This window comes from Mesoplodon bidens (genome assembly GCF_964165515.1).
Source record: "Mesoplodon bidens genome assembly, chromosome: 3".
NCBI lineage: Eukaryota > Metazoa > Chordata > Mammalia > Artiodactyla > Ziphiidae > Mesoplodon > Mesoplodon bidens.
This window is the reverse complement of record NC_138178.1, coordinates 144,326,980-144,349,963: the sequence shown is the minus strand read 5'-3', so window position 1 is coordinate 144,349,963 and position 22,984 is coordinate 144,326,980. Positions and strand designations below refer to the sequence as shown.

The window sequence follows — 22,984 nt, the reverse complement described above, 5'->3', positions numbered from 1 at the left end:
TATTTTCTCTAAAAATTGAGGTAAAAGGGAACTCTTTAGAAAAAGAAACCATCTACATTGAAAATGGGACGGTCCAAACTTACACAATATGTTAATTATATCTCAGTAAAGCTGAAAATATCTGTTTTTAATTTTTTAAAAAGTACTGGAAAAAGAAAACAGGAAGGTCCAGCTTTACATCGTTGCTCCAGGATGCTCAGAGGAAGGAACTAAAATCGACCAAGGTTGAGCCAAGATTTCCCTGAGTTGGTCCAGACTCCAGATTAACGTTTCAAAGAGGAAAGAGATCCGTCAAGAGTTTTTGAGTCTATGGCCCCTGGAAAGAAGTGACGTTGATGCTCCTGTCACCTCAGCTGAGCTTGCTAGCTGGTCTCGGTAAGGAAATTGACCCAGTTTCCCAGGTTCTCCTGCCATCCCCGTGCCCAGCCTGGCATCTGCCCAGTCCTCCTGGCCCGAGAGGGTGGCCAACTCTGCAAGTCTTGGAGAAGAATACCCTGTAGGTGTGACTGTCCCATGCCATGAGCCAGCCTCAAGAGGGTTGGGTGTGCGAAGATTTCTAGAAGGGTCAGGAGTATCAGAGCAGGGCAGGATTCGCAACAGCAGCCAGCCAGGACAATCCTGCAGGGTGGGCCTTCTCCTCGGTCCCCTTTCCTTATGGCGTGGACTGGGCCTGATACAGCTGTGCCTATTCCACCAGCTCTACCCCCACTGGATTCCCAGCAGCTCGCAGCTGACGTTCCACAAGCGCTCAGCCGTTTTGTTATTCCGGGCCCTTGGAGACACCCAAGTCTTCTTGCAGTCACTGGAGGGCATAGAAAGGGGGTGAACATCCAGGAGTGAAAATGGACAGTCTGGAAAAGTTTATGTCCTCTTCTTCAGAATATATTTTTAATGTGTAATAAAGTACATTAGATAAAAAGAAACTAACTGTATTGAAATGCAGTTTTAAAATATTTCCTTTTCTTTTTTGTATTGACTTTTTTAAAATTTTAGTTTTATTGGAGTGTAGTTGATTTTCGATGTTGTGTTAGTTTCAGGTGTACTTCAAAGTGATTCAGTTACACATATACATATATTCATTCTTTTTTAGATTCTTTGCTCATATAGGTTATCACAGAATACTGAGTAGAGTTCCCCATGCTATACAGTAAGTCCTTGAGGGTTATCTATCTTATATACAGTATAAAATATTTTAAAAACAATGTGTGGTATAGTAATGTGTTCTATTAGAAGGGCTAGCACTGGGTCTAATCACCACCAGATTTCAAGGTATTGGTGAGCAGAAGTGACATCCTGAGGTATCTGCAACAACTGCAATGTGACATGAAATTATTTATAGTTTTCTTGGGGACAAAGTCACCGGTATCACTACTACTGCAGTTCACTTCCTACATTCATAATCAAAGGAAATGGCAAATTTCAGACGGAGGTTAGTGAAACTAAAGATGAAATTATCTTTCCATCCAGGTTCGAAGACCCCTTAAATTCTATCCACAGACCCCTTGTGCCCCATGAACCCGACTAAGCACCCCTGTTTTGTTTTGGGGTGAGCAGGTGAGGGGGGCTGGGGCAGAGCAGAGTGTTCATGGTGTTTTTCTTTAAATAGAAGTTTTGGGCTTCCGTGATGGCGCAGTGGTTAAGAACCCTCCTGCCAATGCAGGGGACACGGGTTCCAGCCCTGGTCCGGGAAGATCCCACATGCCGCGGAGCAACTAAGCCCATGTGCCACAACTACTGAGCCCACATGCCACAACTGCTGAAGCCCACGCGCCTAGAGCCTGTGCTCTGCAACAGGGGAAGCCACTGCAATGAGAAGCCGGCGCACCACAACGAAGAGTAGCCCCCGCTCACCGCGACTCGGGAAAGCCCGTGCACAGCAATGAACATCCAACACAGCCTAAATAAATAAATAAATAAATAAATAGAAGTTTTTCTCTAATTATAAAAGTCCTGTAGAGCACTTGGAAAATGTAGTACTGATAAAGAAGAAAAACCTATTATTTTATTTTGTCTTTTAAAGACGAGTTTCTTTTTTTAAAATTAATTAATTAATTTGTTTGTTTTTATTTTTGGCTGTGTTGGGTCTTCGTTGCTGCACATGGGCTTTTCTCTAGTTGCAGTGAGTGGGGGCTACTCTCCACTGCAGTGAGAGGGCTTCTCATTGTCGTGGCTTCTCTTGTTGTGGAGCACGGCCTCCAGGCACGGAGGCTTCAGTAGTTGTGACACGTGGGCTCAGTAGTTGTGGCTCGTGGGCTCTTGAGTGCAGGCTCAGTAGTTGTGGCACACGGGCTTAGTTGCTCCGTGACATGTGGGATCTTCCTGGACCAGGGCTCAAACCCGTGTCCCTTGCATTGGCAGGTGGATTCTTAACCACTGCGCCACCAGGGAAGCCCAAAAAACCTATTATTTAATTGCTTTCCTTACTCTCTTTTTTGCTCTGTTTGTGTATATATAGATATAAAGTCTTTCTCTTTCTTTTATATAAAACTGGGATCATGGGCTTCACTATGTCTTCAAAATCTGGTGTACATTTTACACGTACAGTATGTATGTCCCAGATTGGACTAGCCATATCTCAAGTGCTCAGTAGCCATATATGGTTAGTGACAACCACACTGAACAGCACGGCTCTAGAGCCAGACTGCCTGGGTTTAAATCCCAGGCCTACCACTTATAAACTATATGACCCTGAGCAAGCTAATTTTTTCTGTGCCTCAGTTTCTTCATCTGTAAAATGGGGACAATAATACGATCTACTTTTCAGAGTTGTGATGATTATATGAATTAATACATGTAAAACTTAGAAGAGTGCCAAACATGTTGTAAGAGCTCAAGCAACATTAGCTATGATCATTTATCCATTCCCCTATTGTTGGACACTGAGGCTATTTCCAATGCTTCACCTAATAAATGGTGTACCAGTGAACCATCTTGAACAAAGTGGGACAGAAAAGCAGACTGGGCTGGATCAAGTCATGGAATGGGAAGAGATGTAATCCTGGGCTTCCCTATATTCCCAGACTCTGATTGCCCATTGAGTTTGTGATAAACCTCAACACCAAAATGTCTATTTTTATGTTCCAACAGATAGTGCCAGTCTTCGCAGCTTTGGGAGACAGAGTTCACACTAGGAACAGGTGACTTTGCCCTGGAGTTTCGTGCTATGTGTCATTTAAAAATTCATGAAGGAAGTCAGTCAAAAGCTTCAAGGAAGAGAAAAAGGCTCTACAAAGGCTTACCTGGAAATGTGGCACACAGGTTTGAAACAGGGCCATAAAACCAACCTTTGCCATGTTTCAAATGTAAGTTTCCTTAGAAAAGTAACAGCATTTGGTCTACTGGCCCAACGTGAACCTGGATTCCCCCTTCAGGCACAACCTTGGCCACTGGGGGCGCAAAGCCCAGGGAGTCCTATGCCTCCCCAGGCACACAGGTGATGGGGAGAACGCATGCGGCCTCTGCGCACCTGAAGTACTTGCCGCTCAGGGGCTCCAAGCCCTCAGCCAGGGCGCAGTGCAGGCTGGTCTGGGCCCCCTCCCTCGTCGTCTTGAGGAAGGGGGAGAAGAGCTGCCAGAGCAGGCACAGCAGGAAGGAGTGTCGGACCAGTTCGGAGCGGACGATGCCTGGGTGCACTGCGTAGGTGGTGACCCCCGTGCCTAGGGCAAAAAGGGCACAGTTAGACCAGAGACACACTCCGAGGCCGGGAAACAGCTCATCTCCTGCAGCAACATGCACGAGTGAGAAGGGACTTGGGAAACAGAACCCCAGTGTTCAGAAGACACCACCTCTAGCCAGGTAGAATCTCATGAGTAATTAATTGATCTTATCCAGAAAGATCTATAGCCTTCTCAGCCTTCTATGCGCCAAAAGGAATGCTTGGTTGAACATCCTTCTATTTTAGTGTCATCTTAATCTTTGGCTTAAATGGTATCTTTGGAATTTCTATTGGAGGGTCTTCGGGGCGGCAATCCTGTTAGAAGGTAGGAAGCTAGGACCTTGTTGTGAATTGCATTTGCCGGGCAAGCACATTTAATGAGGTGTAGATTGAGAGGTGTTGATGGAAATGATGAGAGTTAACATGCCCCCAAGACACCCCTGCTGTCTCCACTATTCTTAGTACTTATTACGTACAAGGGCTGTGCTACATGTTTTATGTGTTATCTCATTTGACTCTCAAAGAGGTTCATGAGGTAGGTAATATTAAGAAGCCCATTTACAGCTGAGGAAACTGAGTTCTCATCACAGACAGGTTAAGTAAATTGCCCAAGGTCACACCTAGCTGGTTGCAGGGCCAAGGTCTGAACCTCGATGAAGAGTAAAGAGCATAGACTTCTGAGCTAGATTGCCTGGATTTGAATCCTGGCTCGCCTCGGAATTAATATATCTTGCTCAGGCAAGTTTCTCAAGATATCTGTACCTACCTCTTCTTTTGTAGGGAGGGGAAAAATGATAGCACCTACCTCATAGGAATAGTGTATTAAATGAGTTGAGACACAGATAGTATATGGCACACACAAACTCTCAATTATTGTTGTCATTATTAGTATTCATTTAAATGATTACCCTATTCTTCTACTTTCTGCATTCTGATAGTAAATACCATTTTCCCCAAACTCTGGCTTATTCACTGTAGCAAATGGTCCTCCAGATTCACAGATGTCAGTGTCAGAAGCTCAGCAAAAACTCCAGGGGAGCGCAGAATCATAGGATCAAGAGTGGCCTCACCTCATTTTACAGTTGAGGGGATGAAGTCAAGGAAGGTTAAAGGGACATGTTTGTGTACACACGTGGCTACTATATGGTAGAGCAAGAACTCACACCCAAGTACCTGAAACCCTGACTCCAGGCAGTGAGTGGCGGCTCTGTAGCTCAGCTCACCCTGTAAACCTCAGCAAATGGCACAGTCCTCACTCCTTCACTTGCCATATAATCTTGGGCCAGCAGCTTCTTTGGACCTCAGTGTGGACCCATAAAATAGTGAAAACAATACCTACTCTGCCTGTTGCAAGAGGTTGTTGTGAAAAATCAGATGAGATGATAAATATGAAATAAGATGTGACAAAGCACATAAGGTTTATAGGTTCCTGACCTCTGTTCAGTTTTAAGCTTCCCAAGGGCAAGGACTCTGTTTTTACTCAGTTTTATAACCTCATTCTCCTAAGTGCACAGAGCTGCCACTGAAATGTGCACGTTTGACAGCCTGACTTCAGAAGTTTCTGTGAACCTCTAATCTGGACTGAAGCCCCTGCTTTTCTGTCTTAACCCTGGCCCTTTCTCTAGACTTACCTTGGAGCCTCTTGGCCAGCTCACGAGTAAAGAGCACATTGGCCAGCTTGCTGTGGCAATAAGCAAAACCCCGGTTGTAGGACTTCTCACCCTGGAGGTCATGGAAGCGAATCTTGCCAGCGTGGTGGACCACTGATGACAGGTTCACCACCCGTGCAGGAGCGGACTCCTTCAGCTGCCCCAGGAGCAAGTGGGTGAGAAGGAAGTGGCCTGTGAGGAGAGCCAGCAGGGGAGATTCAAGAGTGGAACGGCAGCCTGGGCTCAGGGTGTGGGAGCTGATGTATGACAGGGCTTCATCATTAGCTCACTATCTTCTGGGTGTGAACATGTTGACACCATGAGTACCTTAGTGCTAATGGTCAGTCAGTCTGAGTTAGTGGAGTCCTCAAGGCAAGGGCCAGAGCTGGACTCGAGGTAAGGCAATATATACGTAATCTGTTGTTATTTGTTCCTCTGTCCTTGACCCGGTCAGCAGCAACTGCTGGCTTCTGACATCCCCCGTCTGGTTATGATCACACAACTGTGGGCAGGTACAGAAGGACGGATGGAATAGTCAGGGGAAATAACTTTTGCCGAGGATCAGAGAACCTGTTCTGTGATCCCCTCACTAGAGCCATTGCCTCGAGCTCTGAACACTAGCCTCTCTCATACCTCAGGTCCTCAAGGTCTGCCTCCACGATGGACCAACCCTTGCTTGCTCAGTCCTCAGTTATAGATATGACCCCCCCCCTCCAGCCAAACACGGACTTCTGCACCCCCACTCCTGACCCTGCTTGGCAAGTCTTGCATTACCACAGTCCCATTCAAGGAGGACATTCTTCTTCCTGGTATCTCCTAAGTTTGGGGTTTCTTAACAGTATGAGTAGGATGAGCTCTCTTTTTTGTACTGGTTAGGAGAGGGGTAGTGAAAGAAAAACCAATATCTCCAGTCTAGCAGAATCTTGGTCTCTATGAGGACCAGTGGAGATTCTCAGCACTGGTACAGGGTGATATCCCTACAGAGAACATGCTGGCATATGCCTCGTTTTTCACTCACTCTAAGATACTCACCCAGGTGGTTGACTCCCAGGTGGGTTTCAAAGCCATCAGCTGTCTTGGAATATGGGCACATCATCACTCCTGCATTGTTGATCAGAATATGAAGCTGCTTTTCCTCTAAAGAGCACAACCAAGGAGACCATGTGGTTAGCAAGGAGTCAGCTAGCTGCCAGTCCTGAGTGTTTGTTCCTTGCCTTTGGACCTATCTCAGTGATATTCAGTAGCCACTGTCATTGGGTTTCTAATTTTTTTAATATATATAAATGTATGTGTTTATTTATTTATTTATGGCTAGGTTGGGTCTTTGTTGCTGCACACGGGCTTTCTCTAGTTGTGGCAAGCGGGGGCTACTCTTCATTGCGGTCTGTGGGCTTCTCATTGTGGTGCCTTCTCTTGTTGCGGAGCACGGCCTTTAGGTGCATAGGCTTCAGTAGTTGTGGCACACGGGCTCAGTAGCTGTGTCTCGCGGGCTCTAGAGCACAGGCTCAGTAGTTGTGGCTCACAGGCTTAGTTGCTCCGCGGCATGTGGGATCTTCCTGGACCAGGGCTCGAACCCGTGTCCCCCGCATTGGCAGGCGGATTCTTAACCACTGTGCCACCAGGAAAGTCCTGGGTTTCTAATTTTAGTTGCTGTTATCTTCCTGGACACCATTCACTCATTCATCCATTCATTCATCAAATGTGTACTTAGTACTGACTCTGAGCTGGGCTGGGCACTGGGCATACAGTGGTAAAATAAGACAGACATGGTTCCTGTCCCTCATGGATTTCATGGTCCTTGATAGAAGATGGTCATTTTCCAAGATACAGAAGAATATTTGCAGCAGCACAACTTCCTCTTGTGCTTATGGCCACAGAAATTTGATTCTCAGGATGAAAGAAGAGAGTGGCATCAGGGCCACACCTCGATGCCAAGGTACAAGCCCAGGCAGGGAGCTGTCACCTCCAACATTCCCACTGCTGAGGCAAGATGATAAGGATCCTGCCCAGCCTGTCCACCCACCATCCCCGTGCCAACTCCCTGCCCTGCTGGTTCGTGTGGCAGAACCTGTGCAGTGGAATCCATGATGGGTCCGATGTAAGGGTCAGAGTTGGTCCAGAGTGGAGCAGCCACTCCCACACCCAGCTTCCTGCCTTTCTAGCCAATCCCCAGGGCCTCACCTGTCCGGAAGCCCTCAGCAAAGGCTCGGATGGATTTGGTATCAGATAGGTCCAGTTTCCGTACCAGCACCTGGGAGTTCTTTGTATCAGCTCGGATTTCACTGGCAGCAGACTCCCCCTTCAGTACATCTCGGCAGGCAATGTATACTCGGGCTCCTGGGGCCAAAACAAACAGACAGCAATGTGGTCAGACCCTGGGCTGAAGAAGAGTCTAGTAAGTGAGTTTGGGACTGGTGGACAGAGCATTCCCCGCACCATCCCTAAAGCAGTGAGTGGCTAAATTGCCGCTTCCAGATTCTCCTTGCTATCAGCTTAACCCCAGGCTGGGAACCCTGGTTTTTACACCCTGATACTTAACATGGCTTAGGATCTCCTTTTAGAATAACTGACCTGACCAATATTATACACGGACATCATTGTTTTCCTTACTTTATATAATAGAGAAGGAGCAGGAAGGAAGGAAAGTTTAAGTCACAGAGTAAGTTGGTGTCACAGCTGGACTTGAACCCCAGGTTCCTTGAGTTCCTGACCAGAATTTCTAAGCCCAGGAGGAAAGAAAAGGGAACGTGAGTAGAGTTCCTAGTGAGAAAGACAGGAGGTGCTGCCCTGTGGAAATGGAAAGGAAGGACTTGCCTCTGCGAGCAAGCTCTCTGGCTGTCTCCTTGCCGATGCCTGTGTTGGCACCGGTGATCACCACCACCTTCCCGGGAAGCTGCACATTTGTTCCACAGACCCCACCAGCAAAGAACTTCCTACAGGCAAGAGAAACAAAACATTTATGCACCACCCTTTCCACCCCCATACTGAGATACATAAAATCCTCCCAGCCTCAAAGAGGGATTTCTTTTCATTGTTGTCAGGAGACTTAAAGAAGCTAATCTTCAAGGGACAGCGTCTCCCCAGTGGGCAAGGCAGTCTCCTGCTTATCAGCTCAGGTTGGGAGGTCACGTGCCCGGAAGCTACAAATGATCATCTGGGCAAATAGAATAAGTTCTCTTGAGCCAGGGCCAATGGTTCCTTGTTAAACAACAAAGATACCTCGCTCCTATCTCTAGAGGTTCCCAGAGGTCATCTTCCTTCTCTATCCTGCCCTAAAAACACGAGGGGGATGGGCATTAGTGGAATCAGTGGTCCTGAGCCCTCACCTTCAATAAGCATCATTGGTGAGTAACTGATGAACAGCACCTCCAGGGTCCCATATAGAAATACGGCTCTTGGGCTGCCTCTCCAGGTTTAGAGAGCAAGAATATTCTGCCATCCCACTAGAGATTTCATACTCGCCATCAATGCACAGAGAGAAAACCTCCCTTGTTCAGACCTCTGTGCAGAGAGCCTCCTTTTACATAGAGTTGACTTGATAAGTTCCCAAAAATAGGACGGGAGGAAGTAAAACTAACATTACCTGAGCATCATCCAACTGCCAAGCACTAGGCTAGGCGTTTTCCAAGGGAATTTAATTCTCTCAACCACTCTGTTATTATCCCCACATTACAGTGGAGAAAGCTGAGGCTCAGAGAAGTTCAAGTCACTTGCTCATGGTGGCAAAATTGGAACCCAAACCCAGGTTTCTATGGCGGGACCTAGAGCAACACTCTGTCTCTGATATGTCCATTTAACCTTCTTTATCATCAATAATTTAAAAGTTCTCTACTCATAACACACATTTCTTTGACATCTCCAGAAATCCCACAGCAAAAGAGCCAACCCAAAACGTTAGTTGAGGGTAGTCTCAAAGGGAAGATAATTTGTTCCCTTCCCCAGATGCCTGGTACTTAACAACTGAGTCCCTCGGCAATGACCACCCACCGTAACACAGCAGGGCCACCTTGACTAGGGACAGTGAAGAAAGGGAGACCTTCAGAGGAACCCAAGGGAATGGAGTGAAAGAGCAAGGACTCCCCCATAAGATGTCTGTCAAGCTACTTACCAGAGTCATCCACTCAGCCTTCCACTAGCATCAGAATTCAAACCCGCCCCTCCTCTCCCAGCCCCAGGTGCTTCCTTCTCGTTTTCCACCACAGTATTCATAACTACCTCCTTCCTTCCTGCTTTTCCTGCCTTGACTTTCTCTCCCTTGGCCTCCATCCCTTTCTCTTCCTTCAGCAGCTATGAACTCATCTTCTTACAAGCTCCGTGGCTCCCAATTCAGGGCTTTGTAAACTATTGAATGAGTTACTGAATTAAGACAAACCTGATGGATGGAGCTGTCACATACAGGAAAGAAAGGAAGGAGGTGAGCAGTCCCAAGAAAACCAGCATCTTTTCAACTTCTTTAGTTGCTGCTGCTTTACCAAGAGCAACTTTGACTCCAACTCTGGCTCGGGCTTCTCCTGGTCTGGCTCCAACTCTTGGCTGCTTCTTGCTGCTTCTCTTTCCTCCAGCTCCTCTCGCTCCTGGGTGTTCAGCAACAGCCTGGCTCTAAGCGTAGCCCAGAATCCTATTTAAATCCGAGAGCTGTCAGAGCACAGCCTGCTGGGAGATGTAGTCCTGGGAGAGAAGGATGGAGAAAACAGCAGAGCCTCACACTTACTGGCAAAGAGAATGAGGGGAGATGGAGAACTGCCCCTAACTTTCCCACCCTCAGTCATTTCTCTTATCTAGGGAATGTGTTCCCTCCACCACCCTGACCTCCACTCCTGCAAAATAGAATACTTTTAACTTTAGCAGCAGACCCCATGATACTTGAAATACAGTGTGATTAAAATAGACAGACAAGGAAGAAACCCCCAGAAGAGAGGTGAGAGAATTCAGGAGAGTGTTTCCCTTGGTGGGGAAGGGGTAGAGACTGGAGTGGGATACGTTGGGATCTCCTGGGGGGCGGGTAGTGTTCTGTTCTTTGGGGGGGGTTGCTATTACACAGGTGTGCTCACTTTGTGAAAATTCACTGAGTCACACACTTGATTTGTGCACTTGACTGTGTTTTATGTTCTGTTTCAATGAAGTTAACACACACATGTATTGTACATGCCAAAGAAAAGGTATAGTGTTTCAGTGCATGGGCTCTTAGCGTGGACTTCCTGGTTCAAATCTCAGCTGAACTGCTTACCAGATGGGTGGCCCTGGGCAAGTTACTAAACCTCTCTGTTAACTCACTTGCATAACGGCATGATAAAATATACACCTACCTTTTTAAGTATTAAATTAATTAAATAGGTAGGAAATTTGAGACGGAGACTAGCACATAGTAGACACTGTATAAGAGCTGGATGTTCAGGGACTTCTCTGGTGGCACAGTGCTTAAGAGTCCGCCTGCCAATGCAGGGGACACCTGTTCAAGCCCTGGTCTGGGAAGATCCCACATGCTGTGAAGCAGCTAAGCCTGTGTGCCACAACTACTGAGCCTGCACTCTAGAGCCCGCAACCCACAACTACTGAAGCCCACACGCCACAACTACTGAGGCCCGGACGCCTAGAGCCCATGCCCCGCAACAAGAGAAGCCCCTGCAATGAGAAGCCCGCGCACCACAATGAAGAGTAGCCCCCACTCGCTGGCAACTAAAGCCCGCACGCAGCAACGAAGACCCAAAGAAGCCAAAACATAAATAAATTTTAAAAAAAAGAAAGAAAAGAAAGAGTTGGCTGTTAGAGCTTCCCTGGTGGTCCAGTGGTTAAGACTCTGCACCTCCACTGCAGGGGGCACAGTTTCCCTGGTCAGGGAATTAAGATCCCTGGTCAGGGAACTAAGATCCCACATGCTGTGCAGCAAGGCCAAAAAATATATATATAGAGAGAGGGAGTTGGCTGTTATGATTAGCTGTATTGATTTCTGTCCTACTTGCTTTATTCAAGGGTTTAGTGTAGAAAAGGGAGACGTAATGAATGCAGGTGATGTTTCAGTTGAATGCTATTAAAGATGAGGGGAAAGACAGAAACAAACCAAGCAGAAACACTCAGCGCCCTCTGGAGGTGTGTGAGGGGATGGGAGGAGGATATGTAGGGTTCACAGCCTTTGCTCACTCAGGAGTCCTCTCCTGGACAGGACTCCAAGAGTCATGCCCCAGATCTGCTCCTTCCTGCAAAGCTAGAGGAGGCTCCAAGAAGACACAAGTGACGAAAGAAGACTTCTGTGGCAGGCAGGTGCTCACTCCTTCATTCATTGATTCATCCATCCATTTAACATACACTTACTGAGCATTTCCTGGTTCCATTCCTGCCCCTTGCAAATCCCAAGAACCTGATGAACAGAAAAAGGAGTAGTCAGATCATTCCCAAGGGGAATCCCTCTTGACTCCCAGGTTGCCTCTCGCATCTCTTTCCGCTTCTCCTGCTCTGGGTCCAGTTCACTGCAGCAATGTCAGCTGCAAATACTGCAAAGTCCCAGAAGCCCCTGAGGGGAACTTTCTGCTGATGCTCCCCAATGCCTTCCTCCTAGTGGATGTCTGCTGGGCAGACATTCTTAAACTCAGTGGATACACACTTAAGATTTGTGCATTTCACTGTATTTCACCGAGCGCAACCAAATAAATAAATAAAATAGATATTTAAAAAAAAGATATATTGTACAACACAGTGAATATAGCCAATATTTTATAACTATAAATGGAGTATAACTTTTAAAAATTGTGAATCACTATATTGTACACCTGTAACATATAATATTGTACATCAACTGTACTTGAATAAAATAAAAAATAAAATTAAAAAAATCTAATTGCCACAAAGATCACAAAGTCCAGAAAATTATATTTTTATTAACTAACTGCCTGACATGCTTAATGATATTTTTTCTCATTTTTTTGGCTGCATAGTTCTGATGTCCTCTTGCTGTGACAATGATTTTGTAAATATCATTTTCCATAGACAGAATTAAAAGATAATTCAGCCTTACCTCTATCATGGATGATCAAATTTGTTCAAAAAAATTTATTTTTAAGGGTTACAGAAAAGTTGCAAAAATAGTACTGAAAGATCCCATGTACCCTTCATACAGCTTCCCCTAATGTTAACATCTTAAATAATTTTAGTACAATGATTAAAACTAGGAAATTAACATTTGTATAGTAATATTAAGTAAACTGAAGGACTTATTCTATTTTCACCAGTTTTCCCACTAATGTTCTATTTCTTGAACAGGAGCTAATTCAGGACCCTACACTGCATTTAGTTGTTAGGTACAATGGCACGTTTGAAGAGTACTGGCCAGTTATTTTGTAGAATGCCTCTAAATTTGGGTTTTCTGATGTTTTCTCATGCTTAGATTGAGGTTTTATTCAAATTTGTTTTGAATTATTGATAGTTGCATAAATTATGTGCTTTCATACAGTCACATACACTTGTGGTTTGTAGTATTGCTGCCCTAGAAATGGAAATTCTGATCAATTATTTTTCATGTATTCACACCAAAAAAAAAAAGAAAAAATGGTACATTTGTAATTGTATATGCTGCATTATTGAATAATTTCCATTTTGACCAGGGATTGATGAGAACAAAACAGTCCACATTCCACTTACCTTTTACACTTCTGATGATTGGAAGAATTTTCCACTGATTAGCTTCTAGCTCCATACATTTCAAATCTTATTACTGGTGTCCTATCCACATACTTACAGTGCTGGGCACCATTGGACCACATTCATACTATGATATGACATCTGGCTCCCTTACACCCACCCCTAACAATCAACATGGAGATTTCTTTTCAGAGCAGTGAAAAGCAAAACATAAGTTTAAGGTCTCATCAATTCACTCTGCCACATTTATTTTAATAATCCTTGATCACTGTGTTACATTTTAATGATAAGATGTAATCGAATGTTAGTGAAATCATCCCATCTTTTGATTTTACATAAAGTTGACTTAGATCCCTTTCCTATATCTATTGGGAAGACCAACAATCAATCTCCCAAAGATTTCTGTGAATTCACACATTGTGTGATTTTTCCAAGATTTGGGAAAATGGAGGGGGTTTATAATTCAGCAACATAATTGACTTAATACTAAACTTTAAACAGCCCTTTCTTAAAGTCCTTTGGTTACCCTGACACTGAAAAATTCTCACTGGTTACTTTTATCTATAAACTCTAGTTCCTGACATGTTTCTTACTAATACTACTCTTCTTTTCTTCCTCCCCTCCCCCTCTTCTTCTTTTCCTCCCTCTCCTCCCCCCTCCCCTTCCTCCTCCTTCTCCCCCTCCTCCTCCTTCTTGTTTTCTTGAGGCACAACTGACAAATAAAATTGTAAGATTTTTTAAATTTTATTTTATTGAAGTATAGTTGATTTAAAGTGTTAGTTTCAAGTATACAGCACAGATATTGTTACACAAACCCACACACGTATGTGTGTTGTGTATATATATATGTATATATATATTCTTTTTCAGATTCTTTTCCCTTACAGGTTATTACAAAATATTGAGTATAATTCCCTGTGTATACAGTAGGTCCTTGTTGGTTATCTATTTTATATATAGTAGTGTGAAAATTGTAAGATATTTAAAGTATGCAATGTGACGATTAGTTAACTCTCTTCTTTAGGGAGTCTTATCTTTGTTCCTTTTTGACTATTCACCCAAACCCCCAAATTCCTTTATCTTCTCATGCAAGGCAGTTTAGCTATTTCTTTATTAAACTGTCTCCATTGGGTACCTGTTGCCTTCCTAAAGGTGTTATAAATGTTTCTTTTCCCAAACCAAGAGAGTTATCACCTCCAAGAGAAGCTATATTTTCCAGTTTTTAAATGTCTTTTCATCCTACTTCTTACCTAGAGTAAATAGTAATAAAACAAAATTTGTACCACTTTGTAACCATGATGCATAGCAAGAGGGAGGAGAGCATGAGAGTTAGACCCACAGGTTGCGGGGCCAGATTTCCTGGGTCAAAATCCTGACTTTCCTCAATAATAAAAAGATAAATAACCCAACTGAAAATGGGCAAAGGATCAGAGTGGACATTTCTCCAAGGATACGTACCTAAAAATAACATGGCCAATAAGTACATGGAAAGATGTTCAGCATCATTAGTCATCAGAGGAGTGCAAATCAAAAGCCCTACAAAGAGGGGCTTCCCTGGTGGCGCAGTGGTTGAGAGTCCACCTGCCGATGCAGGGGACACGGGTTCGTGCCCTGGTCCGGGAAGATCCCACATGCCGCGGAGCGGCTGGGCTCGTGAGCCATGGCCGCTGAGCCTGCGCGTCCGGAGCCTGTGCTCCGCAACGGGAGAGGCCACAATGGTGAGAGGCCCACGTACCGCAAAAAACAAACAAACAAACAAACAAACAAAAAAAAACACCACAAAGAGATACTACTTCATACCCACTTGGATGACTAAAATCAATACACAGATGATAACAAGTATTGGCAAGGATGTAGAGGAACTGGCAACATACACTGCTGATATGAATGTAAAATAGCTTCTTTGGCAAACAGTCTGGTAGCTCCTCAAACAATTAAACATAGTGTTAATATACGATCTAGCAATTTCATTCCTAGGTACGTCTACAAAATAAATAAAAACATATATCTACACAGAGACTTGTTCACAAATGTTTATAGTAGCATTATTCATAGTGGCCCCAAAGTGGAAATAACCTAAACTGTGCATCAACTGATGAACGGATTAAGAAAATATGGTAGGTCTGTACAATGAATTATTCTCAGCCATAAAAAGGAATAAAGCACTAATATGTACTACAATGTGGAAGAATCTTCAAAACATTATGCTATGTGAAGAAGCCAGACACAAACAGCCACATATTGTATGATTCCATTTTTATGAAATCTCTAAAGGCAGACCCATAGAGAGAGAAACTAGATTAGTTGCTGGCAGTAGCTGAGGAGAGGAAGGAATAGGGAGTGATTGGCAAAGGGCATAAAGTTTCTTTTGGGGATGATGAAAGTGTTATGAAATTAGACAGTGGTAATGATTGTACAGCCTTGTGAATATAATAAAAACCACTGCATTGTATACTTTAAAAGGATGAATATTGTCGTATGTTAATTACAGCTCAATAAAAATTAATGGATTGATATTAAAATTTTTTAAACGATGCCCTCACACATATTTTGAATGATAACGATTCCAGTAATTTTACAGAAATACCAAAAGAATAATTTCACTTGTAAAATATCCTTCTAGATCCCGAGCAAGAGCACAGTTTAAAGATGGCATACATTGTGGTTGCTGGGAAGGGGGGGCGGTGTGTGGGGAGGGTCGGATTGGGAATTGTGGAACTAGCAGATGCAAACTATTATATATGGAATGGATAAACAACAAGGTCCTATGTATAGCATAGGGAACTATATTCAATATCCTGTAATAAACCATAATGGAAAAGAAAGAAAAATAAAGATGGCATACATTCTCTTGGTCTCTTGACAATTGGAGAGGTAGGTTTATGTACCCCTCCTCTCTCTGAATCTTGGTGGGCTCTGTGTGACTGTAGCATGACTTCTCTGACCAATAGACTACACGGAAGTGATGTTGTGCCAGTTTCCAAGCCCAGAAATTTTCTATCTCTTAAATATCATTCCTCGAGTTCTGTCATTTTGGAAGAAGTTGAACAAGCCTGCTGGAAAGACCACGGAGATGCCCTGAGTCTATATGGAGAGGGAGAGTGGTCCATCTGAGTTCAGCTTCTAGCTATCCTCCCGAGATTCAAGACATGTGAGGGGAAGCCTTCTTGGACCAACCCAGACATCATCTGGATTACCCCATGGAGTAATTCCAGTCAACGCCACATGCAGGGGAAGAAACACCTAGATGAACCTTGCTTGAGTTTCTGACCCACAGATCGTGAACATTATAAAATAAATTCTATTTAATCCTTATGTGTGGGTGGATTGTTACATATATAGTGTGTTACAAAACTATAGATAACTGAAAAAACAACTTAAGAGAACAATCCTGGAGAATTCTTGCTAAGCCTGTATTTGCAAAATAATTTCCTTAAGCAATAGAAAGTAATAGATAGCCTTACTAATGAAATCTTACTCTGTATGGATTTATCTTTTAAATGAAAGCTTGGAAGAGACAAAGAAAATGATATGCCATAGATCAGTTCTATCCTGAACCCAGTATGTGGACTGGGTCATCTCCAAACATTGATTGAGCATGATAATGGAACAAATTAATGAATATGCATGTTAGACAACTTTGCTGTTAACCATTGATTTGTCCTGGCACCAACCTCCCCAGGAGCATGGTTTTCTCTAACAGCACCTGTGAGATTGGATGTAGGCATAAAGAAGGGTGGTGTCAGGCTTCCCTGGTGGCGCAGTGGTTGAGAGTCCGCCTGCCGATGCAGGGGGACACAGGTTCGTGTCCCGGTCTGGGAAGATCCCACATGCCGCGGAGCAGCTGGGCCCATGAGCCATGGCCGCTGAGCCTGTGCGTCCGGAGTCTGTGCTCCGCAACGGGAGACACCACAACAGTGAGAGGCCCGCGTACCGAAAAAAATAAAATAAAATAAGGGTGGTGTCATTCACTAGATTCAAGGCACACACAGGAAGAGGCCAGGAAAGCCAAAGGCAGAGGTCTGGCAGGTAGCTGGAAATATAGGTCTGGAGCTCAGAGAAGTGTGGGTGGGAGAAATTGGTTTATTGAGCATTACAATTTGTTTGGGAGGACAGCAGCTGGGCATAAATCCAATGATCTCATTCTGCCTAAAACCTTTCACAGGCTTGATTTCAGGATAAAGTTCGAACTCTAGCTTGGCACACAGGCCCTTCATGGTCTGAATGTTGCCTGTCTCTGACCTGATCTACCATCCCTCACCCATCCCCACCCTTTGATCTAGACTCATTCACGTTCTTAGAACACTGTGAGCTCCATCACACCATGTGCTTTCAAACCCATACCTGGTATGCTTTGATCACCCCTCCACCCCATCTACTGGCTCACTTGGCTCAACTGCCCCTCCTCCTGGCCTCTGGACTATCCCTTTCCTTCATCAGCTGGAGTTTTGTTTGCCTTCCCCAGGAGTGCTCCACTTCACTACTTGCAAACGCCCTGTGCTATTTGTACAACAGCCCTTATCACAGTGCATGCACACTGACAGTTTTCTTGGTTGTTGAAAGAACAAACATACCACACTGCACACAGAGTTGCTACATGAACATTCCCAAACATAAACCCATTGGTCTTCTCCCTGACCCAAGCCCACAATCCTCTCCCCTCCACACTTCTCACTGGAATTCCATTTTCATGAATAATAAACACCCTCACATCTTCAGCCTTTGTATCTCTAATGTACCCCCAATTCCCAGCCTCAACTGAGAACCGGCTGTGTCCTGTGGACACCTCTTTGCCTGCAGTTTCTGAAGTGGAGGCTGTTTATTCTCCCGTATCCTACATGCCTCAGCTTCCCGGGGGCAGGGTATCACTGTCCTCTCCACAGCCCACCCCCACTTCCAGACCCTTCCTCCATTCTGACATGAAACACCTGCTCCTTTGAGCCTCAAGTCATGAGGCTCCTCCTCTCCGACCCTGTCCTGGATTTACTTCCCTCCCATGTCTCTTTTTTCACGGATGATTTTGGTGCCTGGTTCTCAGCCTTCTCATTGCCATCATCCAGGTGACTTAATCATCTTCATAGGTGTGCCAGCAACTCCCTGGACCTTCAGGCCCTTGACCTCGTCCTCATCAGAAACCTCCTCTACCTCATTCCACCCCTCAGCCTGTCAACACCTGGAACCATCCACCTCTAAAATCCTGCATCCAGACGACCCCACCGCACCACCTCCTATTCATCTAGCTCTGCTGTGGCACGAATCCCAACGTAGCAGTTATTTGAGCCCAGGAGGACCTCCAGACCACCCTAAGGCCCTGCTGTCATCATTTCCTTTTTTATCCAACTGACATTTCATACTCATCACTTCAATCATTCCCTTGCCAATATCCTCAGCCCCCTGACCCCCTTGTCTTTCTGCCCTGAGAGCCTGAAAACCCCAACTCTGGATGCACCCATGCGTTGGTCCTCTTTGTGCAGCTGGCTGATGAGAGCTGCTAGAGACAAATCACATCACCTTGCGTGTTGATGCCATTATAAGTACATAGCCACCAACGTCACCCAGGGATTCCAATGAAACTGTCCATCTTTTTTAATTTCCCTAATTGCCACCAACCTAATCTCCACAAAGGTTATTTCAAACCTTCACTATCCCTCTTAAACTCCTTGCCTCAATTTCAACATGTATCCTGACCTCTTAACACACACACACACACACACACACACACACACACACACACACAAATAGGGACCACCAGAAGGAATATTCTGCTACCAAGTTTAGAAATCTATTTGAATTCATGCTCATCACATTTTCCTTTCCTCCTGAAGTGAATTTGTCTCTAGCCCATCATCTCCTGCTTTCTCAGAGACCTTACTCTATCATTTATCTCCTATCTCCCCTTTATCTTTAACTTTTTCCTCTGTGCTCTTTAAAAATGCTCCTACCAGGGAATTCCTTGGTGGTTCAGTGGTTAGGACTCCACACTCTTACTACCGAGGGCCCGGGTTCAATCCCTGGTCAGGGAACTAATCCCACAAGCCGCGCGGTGTGGCCAAAAAAATAAAATAAAATAAAATAAATAAAAATGCTCCTACCTTCCCACCTCCTCTTCCTGATACTAAACTGTTTTCTCCTCCCCAGCTGCTCACCCAACGGCCTCCTCCAATCAGGCTCCCACCCCACCACTTCTCTGAAGCTGTTCTCCCCAAAGTCACCAATGACTGATACAGTGCTGAATCTAGTGGACACGTCTCAGTTCTTTGTTGCCTGACTTCTCAGTAGCATGGCACACTTGATCAATACCTACTTCTATTTTTCACACTTTTATTGAGGTATGATTTATATGCACATGTTAAAAGTATACAATTTGATCAGTTTTCACATTACCATACACTCATCACACAGTCTATCACCACCGTCAAGACAATGAACATGTCCATCACCCCAAAAGCCTTCCTCATTACCCTTGGTAAAACCCTCCCATTTCTCTCCACTTCCCCCCATCCCCGGGAAGCCACTGGTCTGCTTTCTATCACCACAGTCTATAACCTACAGTTGGCGTTTTCTAGGACTTTATATAAATGGAATCATTTTGGTCTGGCTTCTTTTACTCAACATAGTCACTCTGAGATTCCTTCAGGTTGTTGAGTGCATTGAAAGTCTATTCCTTCTTATTGTTGAGTAGTATTCATTGTGTGGTGTATTACAATTTGTTTATCCATTCACCTGTTGATGGACACTTGGGTTGTTTCCTACTTTTTTGTTATAACACAGAGTCTATGATCATTCACATACAAGTCTTTGAATGAATAAACTTCCATTTCTCTTGGGAAATTACCTAAGAGTCATATGATAGATGTATGTTTAACTCCCATTTAACTATTTGAGAAATTGCCAAACTGTTTTACAAGGTAGTTGTATTATTTTGCATTCTCAGAAGGAGTGTATGAGAGTTCCAGTTGCTCCACATTCTCATCAGTGCTTGATATGGTCAGTCTTTTTTATTTTAGCCATTATAGTAGGTATGTAGTGGCATTTTACTGTGGTTTTAATTTGTATTTCCCTAAGGACTAGTGATATTGAGCACTTTAAAAATGTACTCATTTGGGCTTCCCTGGTGGCGCAGTGGTTGAGAGTCTGCCTGGCGATGCAGGGGTCACGGGTTCGTGCCCCGGTCCGGGAAGATCCCACATGCCACGGAGCGGCTAGGCCCGTGAGCCATGGCCGCTGAGCCTTCGCATCCAGAGCCTGTGCTCCGCAATGGGAGAGGCCACAACAGTGAGAGGCCCGCGTACAGCAAGGAGAAAAAGAGAGGAAAATAATAATAATAATAAATAAATAATTGGATTGTTTTCTTTTCTTTTTTTTGGACCTCTTAAATTTATTTCACACATTACAAAGAGAAGCATCCTGAGAAAGTTATATATTCACTGGCCAGATATAAGGAAAGAAACACAATAGTGGAAGAAAAATTAAGTCATGTATTTTTAAAACCAAACCACTAGGAAAATATATCACAGTCTTGAAACAGCAAACAGACAGGCTATATTATCATTTCAAGTAATAAGTTGGTAAAAACACAAGGTCCTTAATAAAATGATAAGGTGCCAGAACTGGGGCAAGAACAACGCATGTCACAGAAGTAGTATTTGGTACTGGAGGGCTGTCCCGTTTTTTGCTCTAAAGGAGTCACAGCTTGCCCCTGAGTTGCTTACTTTTTCTTCTTTGACCTTCGTGTTGCCAAGGGATTGTTTCAACTGAGCTCTGTTATCACAGGGGGCAAAGTAAGCAATACTGGGTTTAGGCTTTCATTCTATTTTGTTTTATGAAAACCAGATTTTTCCAAAGCCAGTACTTCATAACTCTCTTAATTAAGCAGCTAACAATTCCTCTTTCACTGTTCATTCTTGAATACTAGCATATAGCACAATCAAAATCCCCTTTCCCTTCAAGGGTGAGTGTCACTGCAAGATTGTCTTGTCACTGGCTGACTCTGCTGCTGACAGCCTCAGGGCTCATCATGGCTGTCAGTCAGAGGGAAGGTTTGCTTCCCCTACCAGTGTGATAGCGCTTCTTATATTTTTGCAGGGTCTCCAGGCTGAAAGATGTCATGTGTGAGAATTTAAAGAAATGCGCATCCACATCCTGACAGCCAGAAATGAATATCTGCAAGGACCCTTTCAAAGTTTTTATCGAAACTACCTCTCCCAACTCTACATCTTAAAGTAGCTTCATGCCCTTGTATATAAAACAAAACCACGCAAAACAAATCCCAAGAAGCCCCCTTTCCCCTTCTAAATTAGTGACCTCATGGATTTTGTTTTATTTCCAGTTTGTGGGAAATGTTGTAGTGATCCTTCTGGTAAACAGGAGGTTGGCAACAAACAGAAGCACCTCTCCTCACACTCCACCAGCTCATAAGCAGGTCAGATGAACCTGCCAGCCTGTTGGTATCTGTGTACTAAGAGAATCTGGTACCTTGGAGGGCGCTGGTTTGGTACAAGGGAGACTCCCTGTTGCCAGGATAAGCACTTGCCATGTGAAATTCAGGCTCACAAAAACTCTCCTGTGCTATCTCTGACCCCAATTTTAGCACCAGGTTTTTTCACTTTCTAGGTTTCAAACACAAAGGAACCAGTGTCCAGAGGCAAGTGATGTAGGCCTTAAACTTGCTGCCATCCTTAATTTCCTCATTCATAAACTTTCCTTAGAAAACCCAAATCCCCATTTCTCTTTTTAAATAGACTCCTGCCTTCAGCCCCGATGGCCAATAGCAGACATCTATTTCCCAGTGGATGACAGAGACTCCTTCATCTTCTTGATCATGGTTGGGATGAGGTTCATGTGGTCATCCACACACGTGGTCACGCAACGTTCCAGCTGCCGCTTCACCTGAAGCTCTTTACTCCCTGCATCAATTGAACCTTTGGCTTTGTCATTGCAATGCATAGTGCACCGGGCCAGGCGGTCCTGGAACTTCTCCAACTCGCTGGTCACCAGGGCCTGGGCTTGAGCCAGAGGTGCATGGCAGCGCTCAATGCACTGGTGCACTTGCTGCATGGATGCCTGGCTGTCCTCACAACAGCCGGCGCTGCACCGGAACATGAGGCCCTGCATCTTCCGGATGTTCTCTCTCTCCAGACTCTTCACCATAGAATCCACCGCCTCCTGCACCCGGAGCTGCTGCAGCTCCGCCATGGCGACACGGCGCTGGATTGTTTTCTTAATCTTGAGTTTGGGGAGTTTTTAAAATATATATTCTGACTACAAGTCCTTTATCAAATATGTGATTTGCAAATATTTTCTCCCAGTCTTTATTTTTCAAAGAACAGAAGTTATTAATTTGGATGAAGTCTAACTTAATTTGTTCTTCTATGGATCATGCTTTTGGTGTTGTACCCACTTCCTTAAATGCCTTTATAATGTATCTATTACACCACATCCTCTGGGTTCCCTCTGGTGTCAGTTATCAATTTATTGCCTTTCAGCTCCAATTCATCCTTTTTGCCTGCTTTATGAGTGGAAAATGACCCTTCTATTTTCTGTCTTCTCTTCTTTGGCATCTGGCACGATATTAAGCTTTGTCAGTAGATGGCACTGGAGAGACACTGCGGAAGGAAAGGGGCTTGCTTTCTGTTTCTGTTGCGCTAGCTCTGCAGGCTTCTGCAGCAGGCTTGGCTCCCGCAGTGCCAGGCTCCTGTAGTCCACGCAGCTCCTGCACCATCAAGTGCCTGGCTCCATCAGCATTCAGTGGCCGGCAGCGTCCCCCAGCAACCCTCCCCTCAGGTGGTTTTGTAGCAGAGTGCCTCCAGTGAGACACTTCCCTGTGGACAGCTTTCCCTAGCACAGTGGATTTCCAGCAAATTTCAGTGGTGCAGCAGACAGTGACTTCTCCGCCATTCAGTGTGCTATACTCTCCAGCAAGCCCTGGGCTTCAGTCTGGGAGTAGAATGGGTCTTTTCCTAGGGAGCTCCATCTCAGCCCCAGGTAGGGGTTATTATATTTATGTTGTATTATTTATAGTATATCTGCTATTAAAAATTTAAATTAT

The 22,984-nt window shown here is 44.5% G+C and overlaps 2 protein-coding genes across 2 annotated transcripts; both read right to left on the bottom strand.

The window, feature by feature from the left end:
• Positions 1 to 616: 616 nt before the first annotated feature.
• Positions 617 to 9,868, bottom strand: RDH12 (retinol dehydrogenase 12). Its single transcript, XM_081228342.1, has 7 exons — positions 9,677 to 9,868; positions 8,119 to 8,237; positions 7,486 to 7,641; positions 6,337 to 6,441; positions 5,287 to 5,496; positions 3,467 to 3,656; positions 617 to 802 (listed from the first exon to the last, which is right to left on the bottom strand). The coding sequence occupies exons 1-7, from the start codon at positions 9,742 to 9,744 to the stop codon at positions 700 to 702; spliced, it is 951 nt and encodes a 316-aa protein (XP_081084468.1). The 5' UTR covers positions 9,745 to 9,868; the 3' UTR covers positions 617 to 699.
• An 11,350-nt stretch (positions 9,869 to 21,218) lies between these two features.
• Positions 21,219 to 22,134, bottom strand: LOC308614486 (protein FAM136A-like). The gene has a single exon (XM_081228933.1). It carries the CDS (start codon positions 22,129 to 22,131, stop codon positions 21,715 to 21,717), a length of 417 nt encoding a protein of 138 aa, XP_081085059.1. The 5' UTR covers positions 22,132 to 22,134; the 3' UTR covers positions 21,219 to 21,714.
• Between the last annotated feature and the right edge of the window lie 850 nt (positions 22,135 to 22,984).